This window comes from Diospyros lotus, chromosome 4 (assembly GCF_014633365.1).
Source record: "Diospyros lotus cultivar Yz01 chromosome 4, ASM1463336v1, whole genome shotgun sequence".
Lineage (NCBI taxonomy): Eukaryota > Viridiplantae > Streptophyta > Magnoliopsida > Ericales > Ebenaceae > Diospyros > Diospyros lotus.
The window spans coordinates 43,012,253-43,036,631 of record NC_068341.1 but is presented as its reverse complement, the minus strand read 5'-3'; the positions used below and the strand labels follow the sequence as shown (position 1 = coordinate 43,036,631).

Here is a 24,379-nt window from a genome sequence, read left to right as displayed (position 1 = left end):
TAATAGAAAATAATATTTTTGATAATGCATATGTTATGAAAATATTTTATAAATTAATCTAAAATAATTCGATATTATAATTAATATATTTAAGAAATATACTATTTTTGTTAATCATCAAAAATATTATAATTTATATATTAAAAATTTTCTTTTTATTAATCATCAAAATTTAATTAATATGAGTAAATTAACTAAACTATATGATTATATGTGGCTCCCGCTGCCGCTGCAACTGCAACTGCAATTGCTCTGGCAAGTGTTGCAAATGAAAGAGTACATGGTTCTCTACTTTGGCTATCATTAGAGCCGGTCCTGGGTCTTTTAGGGACTAGGGTAAATTTTTTTTAAGTATACGCTTTATATAAATTAAATAAAAAAATAAAAATTATCAATTAATTAATTTTATTAAAATTATAAAAATTTACAAAAAATAAGGAAGAATAATTTGGGATCTCATTAAAACCTTGTTTGGGGAAAACTCAATGGGACAAAACTCCAAACGAAGAAAAAAGAGTACCCTGCATTGTAAACATTGCATTAAAAAATAAAAAACTACATATTTGAGTCTACATGCTTCCTCTCGAATCTCTGTAAGTATTTCTTGATTTGATCAATCTTCCTTTCATCTAGGGGTGTTAAAAAATATCCGAAAATCGGTGAACCGGACCAAATCGGACCGAACCGTGCCTTTTGGATTGATTCTATAGTTTAATGGTTAGGTTCTTATTCTAAAAAATTAAGAACCGATATATTTGATTTAGTTACTGATTTTTTTTTTCAAACCGTGGTTCGAACTGAACAGGAACCGAAATTATACTTATATATATTATAATTTTTTGGTATATATATATATACATATGCATAAATAATATCTTTTTCTTAGGAAACTAACGAGATTCATGAACTCTTTTATTTTTAGGTTTTTATGCGCTATTGTTATAATGAATGGTCGATGTAATCTCATTTGATGAGATAGTCTATGAATTATTTTGTTTTACTTTTACTTCAAGACTTGAAGCATTAATGAAGTTATGGGTTTATTTTAATTAATAAATTTGTTTGTAATTTCATATTTTGAAAAAATATTTAGAAGCTAAATGTTAATTGGATAGAACTGAAACCGATCTGGTGTGATAGATTGGTCATGGTTTGATTTTACATATGTAATGGTTCGATTACGATTCTTATTTTTTTGGAACCGTTAAAAATGGTTTGGTTACTGGATTCTTATAAAATCGAACTAATTCAAATCGTTAACACCTTTACTTTCATTTTTCACAATTAATCGAAGCAAAAACAATTATCAAATGTATCTACAAAATAAAAATAATAATGAAATTTTCTTTTGACAAGGTTTCTTTTGTTAATTTTTTTAAAATTTTTTATACACATATATACATAGGCTTAAAAAAAATTTGGGCCCCCTCAATTGTGGGCCCCGGGCCAGGGCCGGCTCTGGCTATCATAGAATTTTTAGAACTTCTATTGCGACAATTAAGGGTGTTTTGTACCACATAAATGGTGTCTACAACAAGAAATAATTGTATGCATTAATATACCATTATTGTCGTATAATAATACACTCTTTAATTTCTTTTCTTTTTTTTGTGAGAAGAGAACACGAGGAAAACACCTATGATGCACATAAACGTCTTGAGGGCATAATTTCGGCATTTCTAAAACATTTCCTGTACTAAAACGTCGAGAAACACACACACACACACACACACAAATTCTAAGTCTTTTCTGCAATTTCAAAATTTTTTTGTGATCGTTTCGTAATATTAGAAATGCAATTTGAAAATGCTTTTTTGATCTATGAAGAGGTTAGAGATGGAAACTAGGTTCTAACTCAAAAAATTTAAGTCTAAATTGAACTAGAGTTAGAGGCCATTCTCTTTGATGAAGATGCCAATGAGACCATAGAGAAAGAAAATGATGAAGTAGATGAACTTCTATAAATTGTATTATGTTTTATTCTTTTTTTAAATTTCTTATTTATTTTTAATTAGTAAATCATGCTTTATGAATGATAAAACTTATATTTATGTTTGTTTGAATGTATTAAAGAAATTATATTTATCTTTAAATTGAATAACTATTGTTCATAAAGTTCTATATTAAAAATTATATTTATAAAAAAAATCCCTATTTTTTTTTTTTTATCTACACATTTGGCTTTCTTTTGGCTGTCGTCGACTGCTAATGATGAATTATTAGTTGTTGGCTAAGGGTTATTGTACAATGATAAGGTTTCTTTCCATTGTTATAGAATGGGATTCCTTCAATTTTTAGGTTTGTTTTGACCACAACAATAGTTAAGTAAAAGTTCTTCTACAGGGGCAGACAGACTTACAGAATGAGGGCTAAACGACTAAAATACTCTCACTCATATTGTATTAGAAAAAATGCAATGCAATGTGGACGAGGGCATTTTAATCTTTTAACCCTCATTTTGTAAGCTTGTTTGTCAACCTGTCTAACTTTCAAGAATTTTTCGTTAAACAATATGCCAATTGTAGAGACATAAAGAATACTATGTTGATGGTCGAGACAACAATAGAGCAATGACTAATGGTAAGTCTCTATCTCGATCCATGAACCATCAAAGATATTTGGTTTCTTTCTTTCTCTAAACCATGACCGATGAGCCTAAAATTTTGGGTTCAAAAAACTCATATCTCCATTTGAAAAGTTTTGGACTTAAATCTCTAAGTCAAACAACCTTTTTAAAGAATCAATTGAAAGAGTTCCTCAAAGAGCACACAAATTTGATCAAATAACTTTTTCAAAAATCTTTGATTTTCTCACTCTAAATCATCATTAGTAACCCTAAAAATCTAGATTATTTAAACCCATATTTCTGTTTGAAAAATTTCAAACCTAGATTTCTAAGTTCAAATTTGGACAAAAAACCTTAGGTTCAATAAAAACAGTTTTCTCTATCTACCTCTACCTCTTTTATGGAATCTTTTATGTGATGGGTTTGCTAATCGGAACCCATACCAGTCGGTTTTGGCATAATTTACTTTAATTTTTTTTGTGTTTTAGAAGAGAGTGCAGAGCAAAAGAAAATATTTCAATAAAATTATGTGTCGTTAAGTAACAACAAGGGATACATGTTGTATGAGAATTAATTTCAAGCTAGATTTGTATTATTTTTAAAAATAATAATATGATTTATTTAAACAAAGATCAAAATATGATTTATAAAATTTATCTAATTTTTTAATAACAAGAGAGAGCTTATTGCCATTTTCATAATATGAAAAGAAATCTGTACAATTAAGATAATCTATACAATTAGGGGGTATTTGTTAATTAAGATAAAGAGGAAAAAAAGGTCAAATATAGAAAATATTCTGCATGTTTGGTCTTTCTAATGTGTTTGTTAAATTTATCTAACCATTTTTGAAAAAATTCTCATGTGACCTCTTACCTCCCTCTTTTAAGATAAATTTATTTGACCTCCACCTCAGATAAATTTATCTTATATTTTTTAGATAAGTCTTAATTACCTATATACCCCTTACAGGATAGTTAATACCATTTAATATATTTTAAAAATTTAAATTTATTAAAAAAACTTATTCATTTAAGTCTTATAATAAATATTATTTAATATATTTTTAAATTATCATATATTTTGATAATTTTTAAAATTTAAATGATATTATTCTTTTCACCAATTTTTAAAATTTAATTTCTCTCTATCTCTATATATTTTATTAACTAATAAAATTCCTTTCATGAATTTTTAAATTATTTTATTTAATTTTATATTTTATTATCTATTATGAAAATATGTTTTGACCATTTTTAATTATTTAGATAGGATTATTATAATTCCAATAGTATTTATTTCTACTTTTCAACTCTTTCTAAATCTATTTTTAACATGAATTTAAAAAATAAAATATTATTTTTAATTTTTATTTTTTTAACAATTCATATTCATCATAAAATACTATTTTAATTATAAATTTGTTATTGATATTAATAAACAATTTTGAATGAATTTTGTAATAGAAATATTTTGGTAAATTTTTTTTTTTATTTTGATATTTATTATATGTATTAATAAATATATAAAAAAATATAATTACCCATGAATTTTAAAAAATTTAACAAATAAGATGATAAAAATTTTAAAATACTTTATAGTCTTATCTTGATTATTTTATATTTTAATTTAAAAATATTCTATCTTATTTTAATGCCTCTCGATCATTTTAACTAACCCTCTTAGGTAAACGTATGCAAATTAATTTCCCGTAATCTGAACCGTCCGATCCCATCGTAACATCTACGGAGATCTATAAATACTGTTGGTTCACGCGGCTGCCATTGCGCCTCAACAATTTTCATATCCAACCCGCGGTTTCAACTCTTCGAAGGGCTTCTTCGTCTCCGATTCAGAAATCATGCCTCGCCGGAGCTCAGCAGGTAATATTTTCTGGTCGACGTTGTTTCATCTTTCATTCTATATTCATCCACCACGCATATGTATATATATATATATATATTTCGTATTGTGTATTTGCATATAACTTTTTAGCTAGGGTTTTGATTTGTGTTGCTTTATAATTTAATTCTGATGCGGAATATAGTTTGGATGTGGCATCCAGTGAGATAATCGTAATCCTGTGTGTTTCATCATGTACTGTAGCTGAAACTGAGTAGAATATTTCTGTAATTTGTTCGAGATGATTTCTTTTCCAAGTAGCTTACTCTGCTTTTGAGAGCCAAATAAAGAGAATCTAAAAGTAAAGAAGTATGATTCAAATGGAGGCTTTCTTACATGCTGTGCCCATTTCTTCAAAGGCTGGAGGGCGATCTCTACGTTTGTATGAAGCTAGCTCATTGCAACCACAATTTCATGGATGTAGATACAACAATTAGGAGAGAATTAAAAAAAATTATGACTCGTTCAGGAAAAAAAAAAAAGAAAACTAATCTATTATATTGTTATAGTTGTACTATCATAGCATATTAATATACTTAGGTTTCATTTGATAGGGAGATCTTTTCTGTGGGTATCTGAGTAACTTTTTCAATGCCTAGAAAATTATTTCATGACTAATATTCTTTACTAGTATCAGTTAATGGTGCATAATAGATGATTTATACCTATATAAACTAGACTAAGATGGTTTGGTCATGTGAGAAGGAGACCAAGAGACGCTCCTGTGAGGGGAGTTGATGAAATGAAACAATTAATCAAAAAAGAGGTAGAAGCAGACCTAAGAAGACTTTGAGGGAGACATTAAGGTTTGATATGAGAAGTGTATGGATCTCAGTGAAAATATGACAAAAGATAGAAATACATGAAAGTTTAGAAATCATGTAGCTGACCCCACATAATGGGATAAAGGCTGGATATGTTGTTATATTTAGTTAAAATTAGTGGCAAGTTCTTTTCGCGAAATGCAATAACTTTATAGAATATGAACATAACTTGAAAAATTATTTTTTCTGCAATTTAGAAGTGCTGGCATGTATATAATGAGCAGGCAAAGCGTATTCCCTTTTCAATATTTTCAGATTGGCGCTTTCTTCATTCCTATTTTTTGATTATAAGTAAAGCAAGTCAGATTTCATAGAGATCGGGATGTGACTGAATGATGACTTGCTCTAGATTGGAAGAAGAAAAAGATGAACACCGAGGCAGTGGGGGAGAAAGGTGCCCTTAAGGCGCTATGGCACTCGTATAGCCCGAGGTGCTAGGCACCAAAAGAGCGCTTGCTTGAGCGAAGTGAGGCACTAAATTGACAAGAAAATTAACAAAAAAAATATTTTTAATGTGGAAAACACAATCAGGTAATGCACATAATAATAAAACATCTAAAATACCCGCAAACACAAACAATCAAGCTTAAGTAATATAAGTTATCTGCAACATGTTCAGTGTTATATAACAAACAAACAACGTTTCAACGAAGAAGACAAATAAACAATGTAAAATAAATATATAACAATAACACACAAGCACAAACAGACAGCAGCAACTCCTGCACACAACACCTGTAGGCAATTTCAGCAACAAAAAAGCATCAAAGCAGCAAAGTGAGTGAACAGCCCTATATTCAGACTAAAAAATTAGATTGGGGGAGGGATGACCAACGGAGGGCCACATGTAACAGGTGAGCCTGCCATTGGAGAGATAAGTCGCCAGAAGGGTTGGCCACGCACCATCACTTGCCAAGGGTTACCAGCACCTGATAAATCTGTACAACCTCCAACAACTCCTCTCAAACTCACCTCCATCAAATCTGCAAGATTATGTCCATTACAGCTATGAAAAAGCATGAAACATGGAGAAATTGAAAGAAAATTACAGCACTTTGCATTGCAGCAGGGAAACAAGCTTGAGGATGCTTCTCTCTACTCAATTTCTCTTTTTTCTTCCCCCTACTAGATTTTTTTAGTACATTAAACCATCTTCCTTGACTTTCAGAGCTGATAACCTTTTGTTTGATTTTGCTTTTTCCATTTTTTCTTGGCTCCAGCCTTGGAGATTGCCTGTGGTGCTCAACGCTTCATTAGAGGTGCTTGCCTATGTGGTGCCTGAGTAAAGTCACTTCCATGGCGCCTTGAATGAACAAATTATATGCAACTTAGAATAATTTTGATGAATGTATCTATAGCGGATGTAAAGAGCTTAGTGGAATTCTAGGTTGTGAGTAATGTTCCAGTATCGACCCCTAAGCATGGCCGCAATTTGTTACAATTTATGAATATCCAGTGCCTGACATCATTTTGATTATAGCTAGTTTTAACTTGGAAGCCCAAAAAGTAAGAACACGATGAAAAGGTTGGCTCTAGGGATCTTATGGGTTGGAATATATGGGAAGAACGGTTTTTTTATTGGAATTTTTCCCTCTTCCATTATTTCAATTGTTTTTTTTTTCCTTTTGGGATAATTTTCTTCCTTTCTTTCAGGATTTTGTACAAGTGCTGGGCCTATGAATAGAGGGTATCATCTCATAAGTTTGTCAGTTGGAAAGGAGTTTTAGGAATTTATGACAAGGAAAGAGGATAGGCAATAGAAGAAATGGTATATTTTATACATGATTATGAGGAAAGCTTGTTTCTTCAAACTTTCTTTCGGTACCTGTCCTTTTCCATCAGATTCCTGTGTTCCTTGTGGGATTTGGATAAGTCGTTTCGCTTGAAGTGAACAACTTGCTTGAGTTGAATTGTAGATTGCCACTCATAAGATGCTTATGGAGTTCAATGGCTACAATGGCATAACTAGGGGATCCTATGAGTTGGAATATACTGGAAGAATGGGTTTTTATTGGAATTTTTCCCTCTTCCATTATTTGATTCTTTTTTTCTTTTGGGATATTTTTCTTCCTTCCTTCCTTCCGGGATTTTGTTCAAGTGTTGGGCCTATGAATAGAGGGGATCATCTCATAAGTTTGTCAGTTGGAAAGGAGTTTTAGGCATTTATAATAGCGTTAGATAAGAAATAACAAGGAAAGAGGATAGGCAATAGAAAGCAATGGTATATTTTATACGTGATGCTGTACCTTGTGGAAAGCTTGTTTCTTCAAATTTTCTTTCAATACCTCTCCTTTTCCATCAGATTCCTGTGTTCCTTGTGGGATTGGATAAATCGTTTTGCTTGAAGTGAACAACTTGCTTGATTTGAATTATGGATTGCCAATCATAAGATGCTTATGGAGTTCAGTGGCTACAAAACTACAGGCATCGTCTATGCCTGTCTTCTTCATACCCATTGTCATAACTATCAATATCGTGATAGATGATAAAGACAGTGTCTTCATGTATAATGTCAGAATAATTAGTCCCACTGATCCCTTCCTCTCTACCACAAATAAAAAGGAAAGAAATTGTTCTCCTCTGAATGATGGCGATTCTCTTTACTTCTTTGCATCATTTTGTAGGAAGACCAGCTCCCCGTGCTGCTCCTCGTCCTGCACCTGCACCTGCACCTCAGCCAGGTAGTTCTGAAAGATTGATTTGTCTATACCTTTATAGTTGACATTCACTTTCTTCAAATGCTTATCTTTTGTGGCTTGATCAAGTTGGATTGTGGTTCGTTCTTATTGCTTTTTGGTCATTGTAGCTGCTGCTCCTGTTCAACGCAGTGGTGGTGGATCCATGCTAGGAGGTCTTGGAGCTACCATAGCCGAGGGTGAGTAGAAACCCTTCCTAGGGAAAAGCATGACACTCTTTGCTGGTTCGTTCACATCATATTCGTTGTAATTCTCTTAGTATTGCGTATCATCAAGTTGAGTATGTTGCAGGAATGGCTTTTGGCACTGGAAGTGCTGTAGCACACAGGGCTGTTGATGCTGTATTGGGTCCTCGCACTATCCAACATGAAGCCGTAGTTTCTGACTCCCGCGCTGCTGCTCCAGCACCTTCCACGAACAGCATTGGTGGATCTGATGCATGCGGTGTACATTCCAAGGCCTTCCAGGATGTACGTAATTCCCCTTTCTAGCACTCTATTAACAAAACCGGCAGGTTGTCATACCTAAAGTCAAAATACATATAAAATAAAAAATTGTGGGGTAGGACTATGGTGGCAGGAGGTAGCGGTGTGAAACCGCCGATTTGGGCGGTTTGGAAAGTGTTTTTAATATCAAACCACCAATAATAGCTTGCCTACTTTTTAAATTATAACCAAAATCGTTACTCTTTCAAATCACTCAAATCATACTTTAGTGGTTTGGCCGATTTGAGGAATATAAGAAACATAGTCAGAGTTGTAAGAATTAGTACACATCCAACAAAATTAAAACCACCTCATGAAATACTAAAAATCACAAAAAACTATTAAGGTTTCAAATTAAAAAACATAATCATATGTCAATGCATCTAAATTGCCACAACCATCAAGAACTAGTGGCTGCGGGGTTTTTTTTTAAGATTTAATTAAAGAGTATGGGTGGTCAATTTTACATGTTAGTTTCGAGATCAACTATGGTCGATTTTTTTGGTAGTCTAAGCCATCAGTGACTGTTCATATCAAAAACCACGATTTGGGCGGTTTCTGCACACCCCTGGCAGGAGGGAATTGGTTTCTCTTGCTCATTGCTTAGCAATGGCTTCGTTTAACTGATAAATTGAGATCTTTTGCTATGAAGTTAAAACAGCTAAACTGCATTAATTAAAATGCTTAAGCTTAAACTTTGATTTCCATTTCTTGCCTGAAATCTCGGATGGGTGTTTTGTGTGTGTGTGTATGTGTGTGTGTTTTTGGCTGTCTCAAGCATAAACCTTTGATATTCTGCTTTGATTTCGGTGGGTCTTTTATTTATTTATTTTAAATATTTTGGGGCAGTGCCTGAACAACTATGGGAGCGACATCAGCAAGTGTCAGTTCTACCTGGATATGTTGAGCGAATGCAGGAAGAACAGTGGTTCCATGATGGCTTCCTAAAGTTTGTTAATTTGAGAACCTTTGTGTTTATCCCAAGATTTTTGGGAAACTCTTATTTGCTGTGGCATTAAACCAATTTTTTAATAAAGAGCATTAGACTCTCGATTAACTGCAGGTTTATCTTCAGTTAAAAATTAGCATGCAATTGATGTGAATGAATACCTCTATTGTTTAGGTTTGTTCTAAGTGGATGATCTAGAACCCATCAGATTAAATTTTTTATTTTCTTTACAGAATTTTTAAAATGTGTTTGAATGTTAAAAATATAAAAATTAAATTTTAATTTAAATAATTATATACTTGTGTTTAAAAAAATAGAGATGTTTCCGTTTTGGTCAAATCTATATGTTTGTATCTGTGCTTCCAACATTTTTTTTATGTTGCTATTTGAATTTTTTTATTATTTTAATTATATTCTTATATTTATATTTTTAAATTAATTTAATTTTTATATTTTTTTATGTGAAAATTTAATTTTTTTGTTATTTTAATTATTTTTATCAATTTAATTCTATATTTTGATGTATAATTTATTTTACACATCAAAATATAAGAGATAAATTGATTCAAAAATACAAAATATAATAATATAAAAATAAAAATATGAATTTAGCCTTCATTTATTAATTTTTTATCAGTCATCATCCAAGCTACTCAAATCAAATAGAACATTCAAGTTGCTTCTCATGCCTGAGATGGACGCTATCATGCATCATCAGGGATGGAGTGTCCGTGTCTTCACTAGACCATCCACCATGCTCCAAGTGAGCTGCAGCAAGCCCTGTACCTGTAACTGCAATTTCAAGTAACTTTGGATGAACCTATTCTTCACGCCTTCTCGTTTCTTTTCTTCTCAAATGTCAACTACAAAGCCAAAATTCAACGGTTCAATCAGAAAAAAATATGAAAGTACAACAACGACAAAAATATTAGTTGGGCCAAAACTCAACCTTTGCTCTATCTGCATTCATTGTTAGTTCCCGAAGCAACAGAACTAGACCCAGGGTCTAGCATGATTACTCATTGAAAGTGTCACAAAAGTCTCTGGTCCTCAGGCTGTAGCATATACAAGAAAATGCCACCAGCAACCGAGACATTAAGGGACTCGAATTCCCCTGCCATTGGGATGCTTACAAGCTCAGACACCTGCCTAGCTTTCTCAGAAAGGCCACCCCCTTCGCTACCCAGAACCAAGCACAATGGAAGATTGGCTAAGGAATCTGCAAGCCTCTGGGAAAGACGACACACTGGCTGCTTCGATAGTTCACTGCTCTCAGGATGACCCGCCAAAATCTTCAAACCAAATTGGTTCGCGAGAGCTTCTAGATGAGCCCACGAGCCAGAAACTATAGGGAGCTGAAAGGAGGCCCCTCGGCTAGCTCGAAGTGCTTTCTCATTGAATGGATCACAACAACCGGGAAGTAAGAATACACCACCCTGTTGGAAATTAATGGAAAAATTCCAGTCTATTTACTCTGTCCTTCAAAGCATAGAAAGAAAAAAAGAAGGGACATTTGAAACTCATTACCTACCCATCTAAAGGCCATTGCTGATCTAAGTAATGTGCCAAGGTTACCAGGATCCTGCAAAAATATCTGAAAATTATCTGAAGGCAATAACCATCTCATTAGACTAAGTGCCAAACAGCAATTCAATTGAATATCTCAACTCAACTCAACAAATTCATCGCCAAATGCATAATTCAACTATATGGGTCCATTATTCTAGGTTCAAAACCAGTTGAGTCCAAGTTGATCATAATGTCCTTAACCTTCCTAATCTTGTTTTAGGGACTTAGACATTGCTAAAATCACTTCAATTATGCATTTGTAGGTTTGTGACTCTAGGTTGTACACCAGCAAGCAGATCTATATATTTACTTTTCACAAGCAGATATTTTCTTAGGTTCGTGACTCTTTAAGAGCTTGATGCTTTTCTTCATATTTCATATTTTTCACAAGTTGAATAGAAAATGTAAAGATTAAGATGCAAATAGTGCCAAGAAAAGTGTTTTTGGTTAGTGAAGTGATATTAGCAGACTGCCTGGCTCCAATGGACAGTAATTCTTTAGTGGAATTACCGTCTGTTCATTTTTTCGACACAATATATACTTTGGTGGGCAAATGGAATGGTTGCTGGGAATTTGCTTCGGCACAAATCAGTAAGTAGCACTTATAAGTTGCCACCTGGGAGAGGTTTATAACACTCCCCGCTTTGTGAGGGTTAGGGGGCGGTTGTATTTGTATGCAACCTTCCTTCTGCTTATTAGAAAGGGTTATTTCTACAACTTGAACTTGTGACTAGTGTGACAAAGGAGAAACCTTACTGTTGCTACCAAGGCTTGCCCTCTAAGTTCTAAAAGCATGTATTAACACAAAATAAAAAAGATCTCATAGGTGCAATAGTTTGACATTAATGAACAGGAGGCAAATCTACAACGGGGGCATTTATCTGCAAGGGATAACTAGATCAACAACCTGGATCCCATCAAGGACTAGGATTCGATGTAGAGATGGAAACCATCCTTGGCAGTCTGCCTCCTGCCAGTTGTCATCTAAATTATAGAATGTCGAAGGAATTTTCATTATGCAAATTGTCTCAATAGATTCAGTCGACTGCAATCCGGAGAGTTTCTTCATCACCATGGAGCCAACACGAATGGTACGAATAGGGAGATCCTCTAAACCATCAGGAATCTCAGCTTTATCAAGTAGAAGTAAACAATCTATGGTAGCAGGTGGCTCTTGCTTGGATTCCTTATACCTGTATATTTCCCTGTGTACAAGTCACATACTAACTGGATATAAGTCATCCATTCCTCTGGTATTTCTTTTTAAGATGAATAATTTTTAGGGGTATTTACTTTTTATCTCAAATACTTTGGGTGAAAAATACATAAATCCCATATACTTCAAAAGTCAATTTAATTCATAAAATATTTGAAAACTAAAAGAGGTTATGTATTTCTTGTGACTACTGCAATAGTTAGGTATTTATTAATCGCTGTTAATGTTATACTTTGGGTCAAAGTATGAGGTTCTTTGCCAACTTTTTGAAACATGTTGGGGATTACAATCTTTTGTTCCAAGTACAAGGGTGCGAAAGGTAAATTGCTTTAATTTTTAACTAGAAACTTTTTGGATAGACAGACCGATAGAAGGATAGCTACGGTGGGATAGATATTGTAATATAATGCTAAGAACCTAGGAACATAATTCTAATATTCTAGAAATGGAACCAACATAGGCCATGTTTGGAACATGGTTTGTGACAGGAAAGAAAAGAAAGATAAATAAAAGAAAAAGAAAAATGAGAGGTTGAAGCTAAATCTACTTATCAAAATTCGATTCAGTTTTTGATTAGTAACCCAATACAATTGACGAAAATAATTCTACTTCTGCTTCATTTTCCTCAGAGAATCCTAGAACCAGGAGGTTACCCATGAGCACACACACATAACAGTGAAGAAGTTGAAGGTGCACTGAAATGTAATCATAAAGATTACCTGTGATACCTCTAGAGCATCCTTGAAGGATTAATATTCACACATGTCCAGATTTGAAGGAGAGTCTGAAGTTAAGAAAGACTAGACGAGCCATAAAAAGAACGAATTAAGGATGTGCGATGGAAATGCCAAGTTTATTATGCAGTTTAAAATTTGAAGAAATGCAACTCAAGGTCTCAGGAGCTTGTCAGGAACCCAATCCTGACTAGGTTTATCTCTAGGATATAATTGAAAGAGTAGGAGAAATAGAGACAGAAATGAGGGAGAAACAGACAGAATGAGGAAGAAACAAAGAGAGAAATGAAGGAGAAACAGGGAGAATCTGAGAGAGATAGGGGGAAATAGACAGAAAGTAGGGAGAAACACAGAGAATCCGATAGAATAGTAAGGGAGAATTGCAGAGAAAAGGGAGATTTTTAATTCATAATATCATAATGATACCCAGCCATGTGGTTATAGCTTTATATATGCGCTATCCACAACAGTTACCACTCCTCCACTACAAGTAACCGCTTCTAAATTACTCCATAACTGACAATAATCCGAGAATAAAGACAATAACTAACTCTTCTGCAAAATAATACAATCTGCAAAAATTAAAAATAAAAATACTATCTAAGTCGTGACAGAGCTGTCAATGTTCTCAGTCCACGCTTTACTTAAATTATTTAGAAGCTACACGACCCAGATGTTTGCATTTGATGAATGAGAGAAATCTCATAAAAACATGTTGGCCGAAATCTTTCAGTAACTAGTTAAATGCCAAGCATTGTTTGAATGGAATCCTCACACGGAAATTACTTTACATGTTGTGATATTGAATTTAGGTTTCCTTTTGTGCTTCTACAGATGTTTATCCTCTGTTTAACCACATTCAAAAGAAACATCACGCATAAAAGACTTCCTCACGGTGCGATACTGAATTTAGGTTTCTTTTTGTGCTGCTAAAGAGGCTTATCCTCTGTTTGACCACATTCACAAGAACATCATGTATAGAAGGCCACAAATTTGTGGAATAAAGAGAAATGAAATCCCCCAAACAAATGAATTTCTAACTAAGTATTAGGAGTTGTAGAAAGTAACAATTAGTCTCTAGAATGAAGTCACAGAAAACCAGGAGCCCCAGCTCCCACACTATGAACATGTTATTACCAACAATGGTCCTTTCAACCAATAAGAACAGATCACTGAATCAAAATACATCTTTAATCCTTGTAGTGAGACATCCCATATTTGTCAAATTTAATTAACCAGACCCATCAACAATCTTCACCAAAAACAACAAATATGCAATGCCCACAAAGAGCGTAATAACAAGACAGATACAGACATATATTATATCACAGTTCAAGGCATCCAGGAGACAAATAAGCAGAAGCCCAATTCAATTTAGGGTTCAATAAGAGCAACCGATACCACAAAGGAGGATTGGGATTGGGATTGGGATAGGGATAGGGATAGCAGGGGACCTGATAGGGGTAGTGCCAACAACGACAGCCGAACCATGAGAGTGGCGGTAAGAAGAGCTGAGGCGAAGCTTGAGGCAGTGTTTCACAAATGGGTTCGACGTGCTGGTTATGGGCTTCACTTGAGCAGGTACAGGAAGTTCCATACTTGAGCTCTCACCACGATCACATCTACCTCCGAGAGCCGGAGGAGCAGTTCTTGAAATTGAAAGCTTAGGCTCTGAATTTGGTGCTCTAATGACTGGACTTTGGCCCGTCCATGCCCAACAAGAGATATATGCACATAGCATCTCTTCCTCTTCCTCTTCTTCTTCTTCTTCTATCCAATTGCAGAAGGGTTTATAAATTTTGGGTTTTGCTCGTGTATATCTGAAAATCATATAGCTTCTGTGATATGATACAACAAGATTTGATTTTTGGGTTTGAAAATTTGATCTTTTGACCAAGGTGATGGGTTGGCTCCAGTTTTTTCTTTTTATTGTTTAAATTCCTTTTAATATAATATAAATTTATTAATTAAAAAAGCTTTTAAACATAATAAGATAAATATCTTACGATTCTTAGTTTGCATCGAAAATTTATAAAAGAAATGAGGGGTAAATTGATATTTTACCCTTTGGCTTGCAACTGACCCACCACATTTGCAGATAACATTAGGGTAAATTGTAAATAATATTTTTGAGATTTGATAAAATTATGAAATTTTCTTGATATTTGAAAATAATAATAAATATATCCAGTATTAAATAAAATAATAAAATGATTAATTTATCTTTTATTCTCTCTCATATTTTTTATATATTGAAAAATAAAAAATATCTTATGCTGGAACCCATTTCCCTATTAGCATCAATGAGAATCCATTTGGGTTTGAGATCTCATTTGGCATCAATGATAAATTCACTTGGTTTCGAGACTCATTGTCAATATATAAACTTAGATTTGGGTTAAAAAAAATATTATTGGTATATCTTTGTATATATCTTAGACTACATAAAGGTATATCAATGATAAAAAAACTTTTCATGAGTTACATAGAGGCGCGTGAGATGCATAGTATTTTGATCATAATATCTTCTTATGTAACCCAAAATATATAAAATGGATGTACATCTAGTATGATTCTTGGGTTAAAGAAGAGTGGTAGAAAAAGAAAAAGAAATCATATTTGAGTTTACACACCATCAGTGAACACTGAGAGAAAGAGAAAGAGAAAGAGATTTCATCTTGAACCTAAATCTATGTTTGAAGAAGGGAGATGGGAGAACAAAAAGAAACAAAATGAGAGACAATAAGAGAGAGAAAGAAATATAGAGAAAAATAAGAAAAAAAATAAGAAAAAAATTGAAAACAGAGGAAAAAAGATAGTAGATTGCTATTGTCATCGTCATCTTTGTTATGGTAATTAGATGCCTGTTATTTTTGCTGTCACCATTATGACTAGCCTCCATCACCATCGATTGAAAGCTAGAGCGAGAAATAGAGGAAAGAGATAAAAAAAAAAAAAGAATATGAATATAATTTTGTCGCTAAGTGAGAAAAGAGATATGACGAAGGATTTGAAGAAAGAGAGAGAAATGAGAAAAGAGGAGAATGACTTTAATTATAATAGTAAAGTTTAATGATAGTTAACTAAAAAAATTATAACTAATATTAATTAAATCTCAAAAGTACTCAACGTATTTTATCAAATGTCAAAGAATACTTATTGTATTTTATCAAACATCAAGAGTACTTAATTTTTATAATTAGTCTAAATCTCAAAGTATCATGTGCTGTTGTTTGGACGTGTTATAGTCATTTTTGTTTTTAATTTGTGATTTTTATATATTTTTATTTGCTTAATTTGAACCTTTTTTTTTTCACTAATCATATTCAAATTTTAACATTCATAAACAAAATTAAATTACCATAGGGTTTGATATAAATTTGATTATTTTATATAATAATTAAATAGATATAATAATTAGCTTATATTAGCATAAATGCGAAGATTTTTGATTTTTTTGTTAATTCTTCTTTAATCCTGGAGGCTTCTAGACCAAATCTAGTGGTTTTAGGTTTCGTTTGGGCCTAAATTTGAACTTATATTGAGTTGAGTTTATAGTCAAACGACTGCAATTCAATTTGATCAATTTAACAAACACTTTTACTATATTAAACTTATTTCACTTCATTTTGACCCACTTACCTCATTTCAATCCCAAACAAGGCCTCATCACTCCAAATATCAAATATAAGGAGTTGTTGGCATTTTTTGAAAAAAAAAAAAAAGAATGGTGCAATAATAGAGCTTCGTGTCTCGTGTTTTTGAAATATAAAAAGCGTGTTGAACCTAACTTCATAGATAAAGTAAGTTTGAGTATGATTCAAATATACTCGGAGGTCTTTTGATGTTCGACTAACTTTTTTATTTGGAAAACGGTGTAAAAAAATAGAGTGAAGATGAATAGAAGAAAACAAAAACCAAATCTACAAGGAGAAGGTGTGGTTGGGAAGAAGAAGGAAAAAAAAAGAAATAAAAGGAGAAAATATAGTAGAAAGGAAAACACAAAAATAAAGAGAGAAAATATAATGAAAATATTATTTGGACGTTGTAATTTGACATTTTTATTGATACTCTGTATTGATTTCTTATATATTTGTATTAATATAATATATGGTATAAGATATTAATATAGAATATCATTATAACTGTTAAATTTAAATATGTAAATAGTATTTTTAAAAATATAAATAAAATAAGAAGAAGAAGACTATATGTGGACTCTAAATTTTGAATGATGATATAAAATAGAACCGAATTTATCGAAGCATTATTATTTATTATTTATTCTATTATTTAAACACACACATTGAGAACAACTAGTGGATTAGTCCAAATAAGATAAAAGTGTATTGTTAATTATCATCTTTAAGGTATTAGTTAAACAATAATAAGTGCACTTTATTTTTAGGTAAAGTGTATTTATTACGTTTTGTTTTTAACCACTAAATTATTTTATTGGTTGATTAAATTGCTTAAAATTCGATATATTCATCTTCAACTAATAAAATTAGAAAAATGCTTCCGATTCTCTTGTTTGTGAGTGTGACTTTTTTTTTGCAAGGTTTCTTGTAGGATTATTCCTTGAAAAAATTCTTAAGAGTCAGACAAGTTGATAAATAAGTTTACAGAATGAGAATTAAAAGATTGAAATGCCCTCGCTCACATTACATTGCATTGCATTTTTTCAATGCAATGTGGACGAAGATATTTTAATCTTTTAACTCCTATTCTATAAGGTTGTCTATCAATTTATCTGACCTTGTTAATTTATCTGACCTTGTAGAAGAACTCTATTACTCGTCCCTCTCTCTTTTTTTTTTTTTTTTTTTGTGTAGTTTTCCTATGATGCAGTATCGTAAGGATCACATTTCATCATATTTTTTGGGGGAATGGCGTTGGTTTTGGTGGATGATCTCCTTTTGATTGACTGTTCCTCCATGCGTTTCATCCTTGGAGTGCTCAGGAGGCTTACTGTGGGTCAGCCTTCGCTATCCACATCAGCTGCCATCCTTGGTCGATGGCCCTTCAAGGCTCTTCCCATGGTTCTCCTACCTTTCACTGTGCTGGGACGCTTATTGTTGGGCTCCCATACTTCTATTTTATTTCTCTCCGCATCGCAAAGTTGAGGTGGTTTGAGGTTTTGTTTCCATTTCTAGTGTGAGTGTAGGTTTGTTTCCTTGTGGTTTTGTGGGGGTAAGCCTCGTTTGTTTTCTGTTTTTGCTTGTGCCCCCCCTCCCTTTTTTTTTTGTTAGTATATTTTCATTTACCCCCCCCCCCCCCCAAAAAAAAAAAATAGTTCTATCCAAATTCATAGTATATATAACTCTACTCAAAATTAACAATAGTGAGGAAAATTATTATGAATTTTATTGTTAATTGTTGACAATCTACTAATCAAAATAGTATGTAAATTTATTGTTAATTTTAAATACACTACTATGAATTTGTGTGCGCCATTTCAGTTCGTAAGAGTTGTTAGTTTGGCAAACTTATTTATGGGTATACCATTCCCCATTGAATTATTTGGTTGTTATGCATATATAAATGCATCTAATATATAAGAAAATAAGGTATATTTATTATTGCTTAACGTTATCTTTAAGACAATAATTAACATTACCCTTATTATTAAGAGTTTTGTTAGCTAGTGTTCTAAGTTAAGGTGCATTTAATGCATATTATTTTCAGCATTCAAACTTTTTTATTGGCTTGTAAATATTTCAAAATACGACACATTGGTTACCGTGATAAAAATATTTAAATATTAAAAAGAAAATATATTAAATACCCCTTTAACATAAACAAAACCATATGACTATTTACTAATTACAATCCAAATCCTATTCCAATGGCTTTAGTGGTTTTTCCAATGAAATGACAGACCCTACAATATTCCATAAAGTCAAAATTTCTCTTCTTCTAGAACTGAAAGGATCCCAAACGGCAATTATACTGTTTCTTCTTAACCCTCATCTTGAGATGTAAACTTCATTCTCTATACAGTACCCATGATCCTTATAACCCTCTTGTTTTTTCAGTTCAGAAATCAAGAAAAATGAAATTTATGGAGTAATTTGATTTCAGCCAGGACTGCTGACATGCATGAAAGTTATAATTTATGGAGTAATTTGATTTCAGCCAGGACTGCTGACATGCATGAAAGTTATGTTCGGACAGTTGCATTGAATGCAGTTTGAAAAGAAGCCTTTTTCAGTCAGCGACAAAGGCGTCATAATGACGAGGGAAGCGTCATGGATAACCCTCTCCGTGCATGTGGGGCAAGGTTTTACTTAATCCTGCAAGCGCAAACAAGGGCGAGGGACTCATCCCCCAACCACTTTTATTTTATGTCTTCAATAATTTAGGGGCAGCAGCCTGAGACATGGCGGTAAAGTTCCCCTGACCAAGGAGACAGCCAGACAATGCCACTCTCTGAAAGATTGACTGAACATCAAACACACCAAACATATGTGTCGTAGCCCTTCTCCATTTATTGCCAACACCCCCAATATACATTTGTCCCTCTTTTATACATACATGTAAATTACGACGAAACCTTCTAAATTGGGAGAAAATGCTGTATGTATATATATGTGTGTGTGTTGGGAGACTTAAGAAACAATATATATATTATCGTTCGTTGAAGTTGAAGGGATTATCCAACTTTGAGATCATGTTATTACAAGGTGTGTTATTTGAAGGGAAATGTACACTGTAGGGTATGATGATATATTGATATGTAAACATTAGTTTTATATATTTAAATTTCGTTCATTAGTTAATATTGTACATTAAGATATATATTAAAATGGTTAAGAAAAATGCAATTGCATCACTGTCCTTTTTTGTAGCAGATTTTGGGAATAATATTTAAAATTGCGTAAAAGCATCATCTTCCAAACGAGAACAGGGCCTGCAGCAAGTATTTGCAGGAACATGCAAAATAAATGGGGAACACCATCGTCACTAACATTACAAGCAACAGTAGTAACTAAGGCTGATGAACAGCAACTTACAGAAGCAGAAGAAGAATGGATTACTAGCAAAAGAGGAGAAATTTTTTTTTGAAGATTTTCATTAATCAACTACGGCACCCAACTGGGCAGATTCAAGTCATCAGCCCATGCCATAATTCCGTTCCATCTGCTCGTCATTTCATAGATGCCACTGGCGCCGCTGCTGGATGGGGTAAGATTCATAGGTGCAAAAGAGCCATCGGAAAACCACTCAGCGGCTAAGTCGCCCCATCCGGCGGCGGCGCCACAAAACCCTGATCTTGATATCTCCTGGTTTTCCGGCTGAAAAGAAGAGGCACTGCTTTCTTTTGGATTATCTCCGCCGAAAAGCATGGCCAGCCTTTGTTGCTGCTGCTTCCAGTGGAGCTCTTGGTTGATAGAGCTCAAGGATTGTATGGAAGACACAAGGCTGCTGTGAACGTTCATCGAACCCATCTCTTGAACAGAAGATGAAGGAAAACTCCGGCCAAACTGATGGCCGGAGCTTCCTAAGTTATAAACTGCAAAAGGAGCCGTGGAGATTGCAGTAGAGGCGGTTGAAACGTTCCCAAATGAAGAGAACTGGTTATAGCCTAGCCTAGCGAAAGAGAGAGCATCATCAAGCTGAAAATCCATGTCGGCGAAGTTAAACCTCGAAGAAGACTTCATATTCATCTTCTTGTTTTTTCGGCAGCCGCCGCCGATTGGAACGTTGCGAAGAGCGCCTCCTTTTGTCCAGTACCTCCTGCATGACTTGCAGAAATGCCTAGGCTGTGTGAGGCTGTAGTTGTTGTAGTAACAAAACTTCGTGTTTGTAGAGTCACACCTCGGACACTTGAGGGCTTGTTCTTGCGGCCTATTAGATGCTCCTCTCCGGCTGCCTGAGTTCTGCCTTTCCGGCTTCTCCTGAATGCTCCTCTCTGGGGACATCGAAGCGCCTTTCTTGCCCTATAAAAGGAACCCTAAATCACAAAATCTAAACTATAAACCCTAAAACACAAAATGGTATGTTTATATGAGAGAGAGAGATTAGTTGAGGGTATTGTCTGGGTTGTTCAGTTTCCTTCAACAGAGGCAAAGATGCTGATTGATTCAATAATTTCATGCATGGGGATGGAAGTTGAAGGGAGGCTGAAGGGTTCTTGTGATCTCCATGAAAGATAAGAGGATGTGAACAAACAAGATGTGGTTACAGTTTGGAGAGATGTGATAGAATAAGCAAACCTAGATCACGAGACAAGAAGAGAGATCTCTCTAGCTAGAAGATGGACCAGAAGGTTCATATATATATATATATATATATATTTGTGCATGCGTGCGATAATAACTATATATTGAAAGGATTAAGAGAAAAACAAAAAAAACGTTGACATGTATAGTAGATAAACATTTGATACAAAAAATAACAACATATGATCAAGTCTCAATCACATTAAATAAAAATCTCTATATAAACTTCAATTTGTGCATCATCTTCATGAATTATATATGTATATATATGATATGTACATATGGATGATGTATGTAGAGTAGCAATCTAATTAGTAGCATCAAGTTTCAAGTGACGTGAGCTCTGTAGTACGATTGTAAGAAGTGTTGGAAGAAAGACAAAAACGAGAGACAAAAGTAGCAGCAAATCTAAGAAGCACCAACCGCTTTGTCTCCATTTATGATGTCCTTAATTTCCACCAAATAATTGAAGTTTAAACACAGTCCTTCACCTCACTTTACAGCTAAAAATTCCACGCCCCCCACCACACACACACAACACCCGTGTGGTTAACAATCTTAGAACAGTTCTTAGCTTCCAAATCAAAATGTGTACATAATATATACTACAAATTCGTAGATATATATATATATATGTATACAGAGTGAGAGAGAGAGATTTCTTTGGATTTTGGAATGTTGGGTCGTCGTGCTATCAATGTGTATGTTGAAGATGCATTGTCTCCATCGGCCGGCTAGCTAGGGCGGCTGTGGGTGTCCTTGTCTGGGTGTAAGCAAGTTTTGTGTTTGAAGTGATTAGGTGACTTAGGTTGTGCAGTAATGGGAATAGAGAAACGTTATTTAAAAAAAAATAAAAAATAAAAAATAAAAATGATATTAAAAAATAATTATTTAATCTAAAAATAAATATAAATTTTATAATGTATTTAAACAAATTCTGAAAATAAATTTTTAAAAAAATTAAAAATTTTATGCTAGAGACAAAAAAAATCTCGTTTTCTAAGAAGACAAACAACTCTTAAAACAAATAACAAAATACACTCAATATAAAAAGAGTAAAGCTGCCAAACGATCAGGCTCAGCCCTCCAGTCTACTATCACAACTCGGCACAGTTTATTATTGTAGCAACAGGTTGTGTTAGCTCGACCCAAATATATCGAGTCATGTTGAGTTAAGGGTACGTGACTTGCAACCCAGCACGATACAACCTTCTCATGGACTCGCTACCCAACATGACTCATTTGGCTTGTTTGGCCTATTTGAAGAGAATTTTTAAAAAATTATAAAAAGTTAGAAATCTTTAACAAATTAATTATTCTTATAATAATTTAAGTTATGAAGTTAATATTATATTTAATATTTAATTATTTATTCATTATTTATTAGAGCATAATGATAAATAATGAATTTTTTGTAGACACTTCTAGCATAAGAGAGAGGTTTTGATCATGTAAAATCAATAAATTTGGCAATTGATTGCAAGTAAAATTATCATAAATAAAATAAACATAAATAATTTAGATATTACAATTTAAATTTCAAAACTGAAAATATATTAAATTTAAAAATGGTTGAAAGTTTATTTAATTTTTTAAATAAATAAAATATGAATTGAATATTTTTATTTATATTTTATAAAAAATTTTGTACCTTAAAATACTTGCCACAACCCACAACCCAATCTAACATGACCCTTTTATTAAGGGTTTAGGAGTCGTTTCAACCTCTTTTGTAATATATATAGGTCAGGTCAACACAATTCATTTTTTGAAAAAAAAAAAAAAAAGATCGAACTTGGCTTGTCCACCAAAACGAATGACCAAGTGAGGGGCAAATCGACTTGGCTTGACTCAACCATTTGGCACCAACAAGTAAAAGAGATTGAAACAAACACCAATGATAATTACTAAACAAATAATTTCATTAGACTAAGAATGAACCAATATAATTAAAGGGCAAATGCATTGATATTTCACTCCAATGGCAATGGCTTCACTAACAAATCTAATTAAACTAAAAGTGAACGAAAACTAGATTGACACATCAAACCACTTGCGCCCAAATTAATATACTAGTTGTTGTCACTCAAACACAACAATAAATTTATAAAGTGGAAATGTTGTCATCAAACCAGCCAAATCTACAAGGAAGAAAATAGTCAGAAAGCGTGGGGAGATCCTCATGCAAATACTTCGATACTTAAGTCAGACACTAATAATGTTGAAGGCCCGAGAGCAATATTCACACTAGTATTATAGAGTCAAAGACGTACCTTTTTTAGAATAAGGGCCTGTTTATTTATAGTAGTGTACGGAGTAATCCTAAATTTACCAAAATTAGGACTCTTACAGATAATGTTCATCTCTTACAGATGATGTTTATCGTTTTGGAGGAATTTTGGGATGTTGGAGTTATCTTGATTTGCTCCTTGCGTGGGACCCCCATTGGTTGTTGGGAAAATGCTCAGTAAGCCTATTTTAGCCATTACCCATGGAGGGATGTTGCCATCCTCGGAGAGGGGGCTGGGAGACCAAAGGTCTCTCGCCCATATGGTTGCCTTCACTGAAAAAGATGGGAAACCCCTCGCTTGGTTCTCTTTCATCAGGGGGACATGAGACCTTTCTTACCCCATGTTGTTGCTGCTAGTAAGGCAGGAAACCTGTGGTCTCAAGTCTCTTGCTGGTGGACCAGTCTATGGGTCCAACTCATCTTTATTTTTTTTAAAGTTTTTCCATGTTATTTTTATGCAAGATATATTAGTTACTCCCCACTTTTTCTTTTGTGTTTCCTAGAAAGAAGAGTAAGTTTTCTTCGTAAATTTTTTCTATGTGCATCCCTTGAGATGTATAGCTTTTTGGAGGCACTTTGGGTACAAATTTTATTGAGAGTTTCTTTTTCTATAGGTGGTCCCCTACTATAAAAAGAGGTGGCCCTCTCACATTTTTTTCACTTAGCCTTTTGTCCTCTTTTGTGGCTTGGATTTTCTCTCTCTAAAAGCCCTCTCCTGAGTCTTCTCCCTTTGCCTTAGATTCTACTAGACCAAAATTAATTCTGGTATTCATGTTGCTTCATCTTCATTCTTCTTACTCATCCCTATGCTACCACCAACGCAAGTCTCATGCTACCTTACGTCGCCTTTCCTTCCATCACCATGAGTCTTCCCACCAAGGGTCTTCCGTCATCAGTCTCTCGCCGAGGGTCTTCTACTATCA

General features: G+C 33.5%; 3 protein-coding genes across 3 annotated transcripts; 1 reads left to right on the top strand and 2 right to left on the bottom strand.

The window, feature by feature from the left end:
• Positions 1–4,312: 4,312 nt before the first annotated feature.
• On the top strand, positions 4,313–9,535 carry LOC127799875 (uncharacterized protein C6C3.02c-like). The gene is made up of 5 exons (XM_052334095.1): positions 4,313–4,449; positions 7,917–7,973; positions 8,099–8,167; positions 8,280–8,458; positions 9,323–9,535. Exons 1-5 carry the CDS (start codon positions 4,428–4,430, stop codon positions 9,419–9,421), a joined length of 426 nt encoding a protein of 141 aa, XP_052190055.1. The 5' UTR covers positions 4,313–4,427; the 3' UTR covers positions 9,422–9,535.
• A 476-nt stretch (positions 9,536–10,011) lies between these two features.
• LOC127799874 (uncharacterized) lies at positions 10,012–14,833 on the bottom strand. Its single transcript, XM_052334094.1, has 5 exons — positions 14,396–14,833; positions 11,899–12,196; positions 10,954–11,004; positions 10,372–10,858; positions 10,012–10,285 (listed from the first exon to the last, which is right to left on the bottom strand). The coding sequence occupies exons 1-4, from the start codon at positions 14,770–14,772 to the stop codon at positions 10,454–10,456; spliced, it is 1,131 nt and encodes a 376-aa protein (XP_052190054.1). The 5' UTR covers positions 14,773–14,833; the 3' UTR covers positions 10,012–10,285; positions 10,372–10,453.
• Positions 14,834–19,803: 4,970 nt separating this feature from the next.
• LOC127800430 (dof zinc finger protein DOF5.7-like) lies at positions 19,804–21,299 on the bottom strand. Its single transcript, XM_052335030.1, has one exon. The coding sequence runs from the start codon at positions 20,864–20,866 to the stop codon at positions 20,027–20,029; it is 840 nt and encodes a 279-aa protein (XP_052190990.1). The 5' UTR covers positions 20,867–21,299; the 3' UTR covers positions 19,804–20,026.
• Positions 21,300–24,379: the final 3,080 nt, after the last annotated feature.

Excerpts from the sequence above, each read along its gene's own strand:
- LOC127799875 (XM_052334095.1), top strand. The coding sequence starts at position 4,428 with ATGCCTCGCCGGAGCTCAGCAG. Across the intron at positions 4,450-7,916 it reads GCCTCGCCGGAGCTCAGCAG|GAAGACCAGCTCCCCGTGCT; the intron begins GTAATATTTTCT and ends ATCATTTTGTAG. Across the intron at positions 8,459-9,322 it reads ATTCCAAGGCCTTCCAGGAT|TGCCTGAACAACTATGGGAG; the intron begins GTACGTAATTCC and ends ATTTTGGGGCAG.
- LOC127799874 (XM_052334094.1), bottom strand. The coding sequence starts at position 14,772 with ATGATTTTCAGATATACACGAGCAAAACCCAAAATTTATAAACCCTTC. Across the intron at positions 12,197-14,395 it reads GTTGGCACTACCCCTATCAG|GGAAATATACAGGTATAAGG; the intron begins GTCCCCTGCTAT and ends ACTTGTACACAG. Across the intron at positions 11,005-11,898 it reads TAGTCCTTGATGGGATCCAG|GATCCTGGTAACCTTGGCAC; the intron begins GTTGTTGATCTA and ends ATATTTTTGCAG.
- LOC127800430 (XM_052335030.1), bottom strand. The coding sequence starts at position 20,866 with ATGTCCCCAGAGAGGAGCATTCAGGAGAAGCCGGAAAGGCAGAACTCA.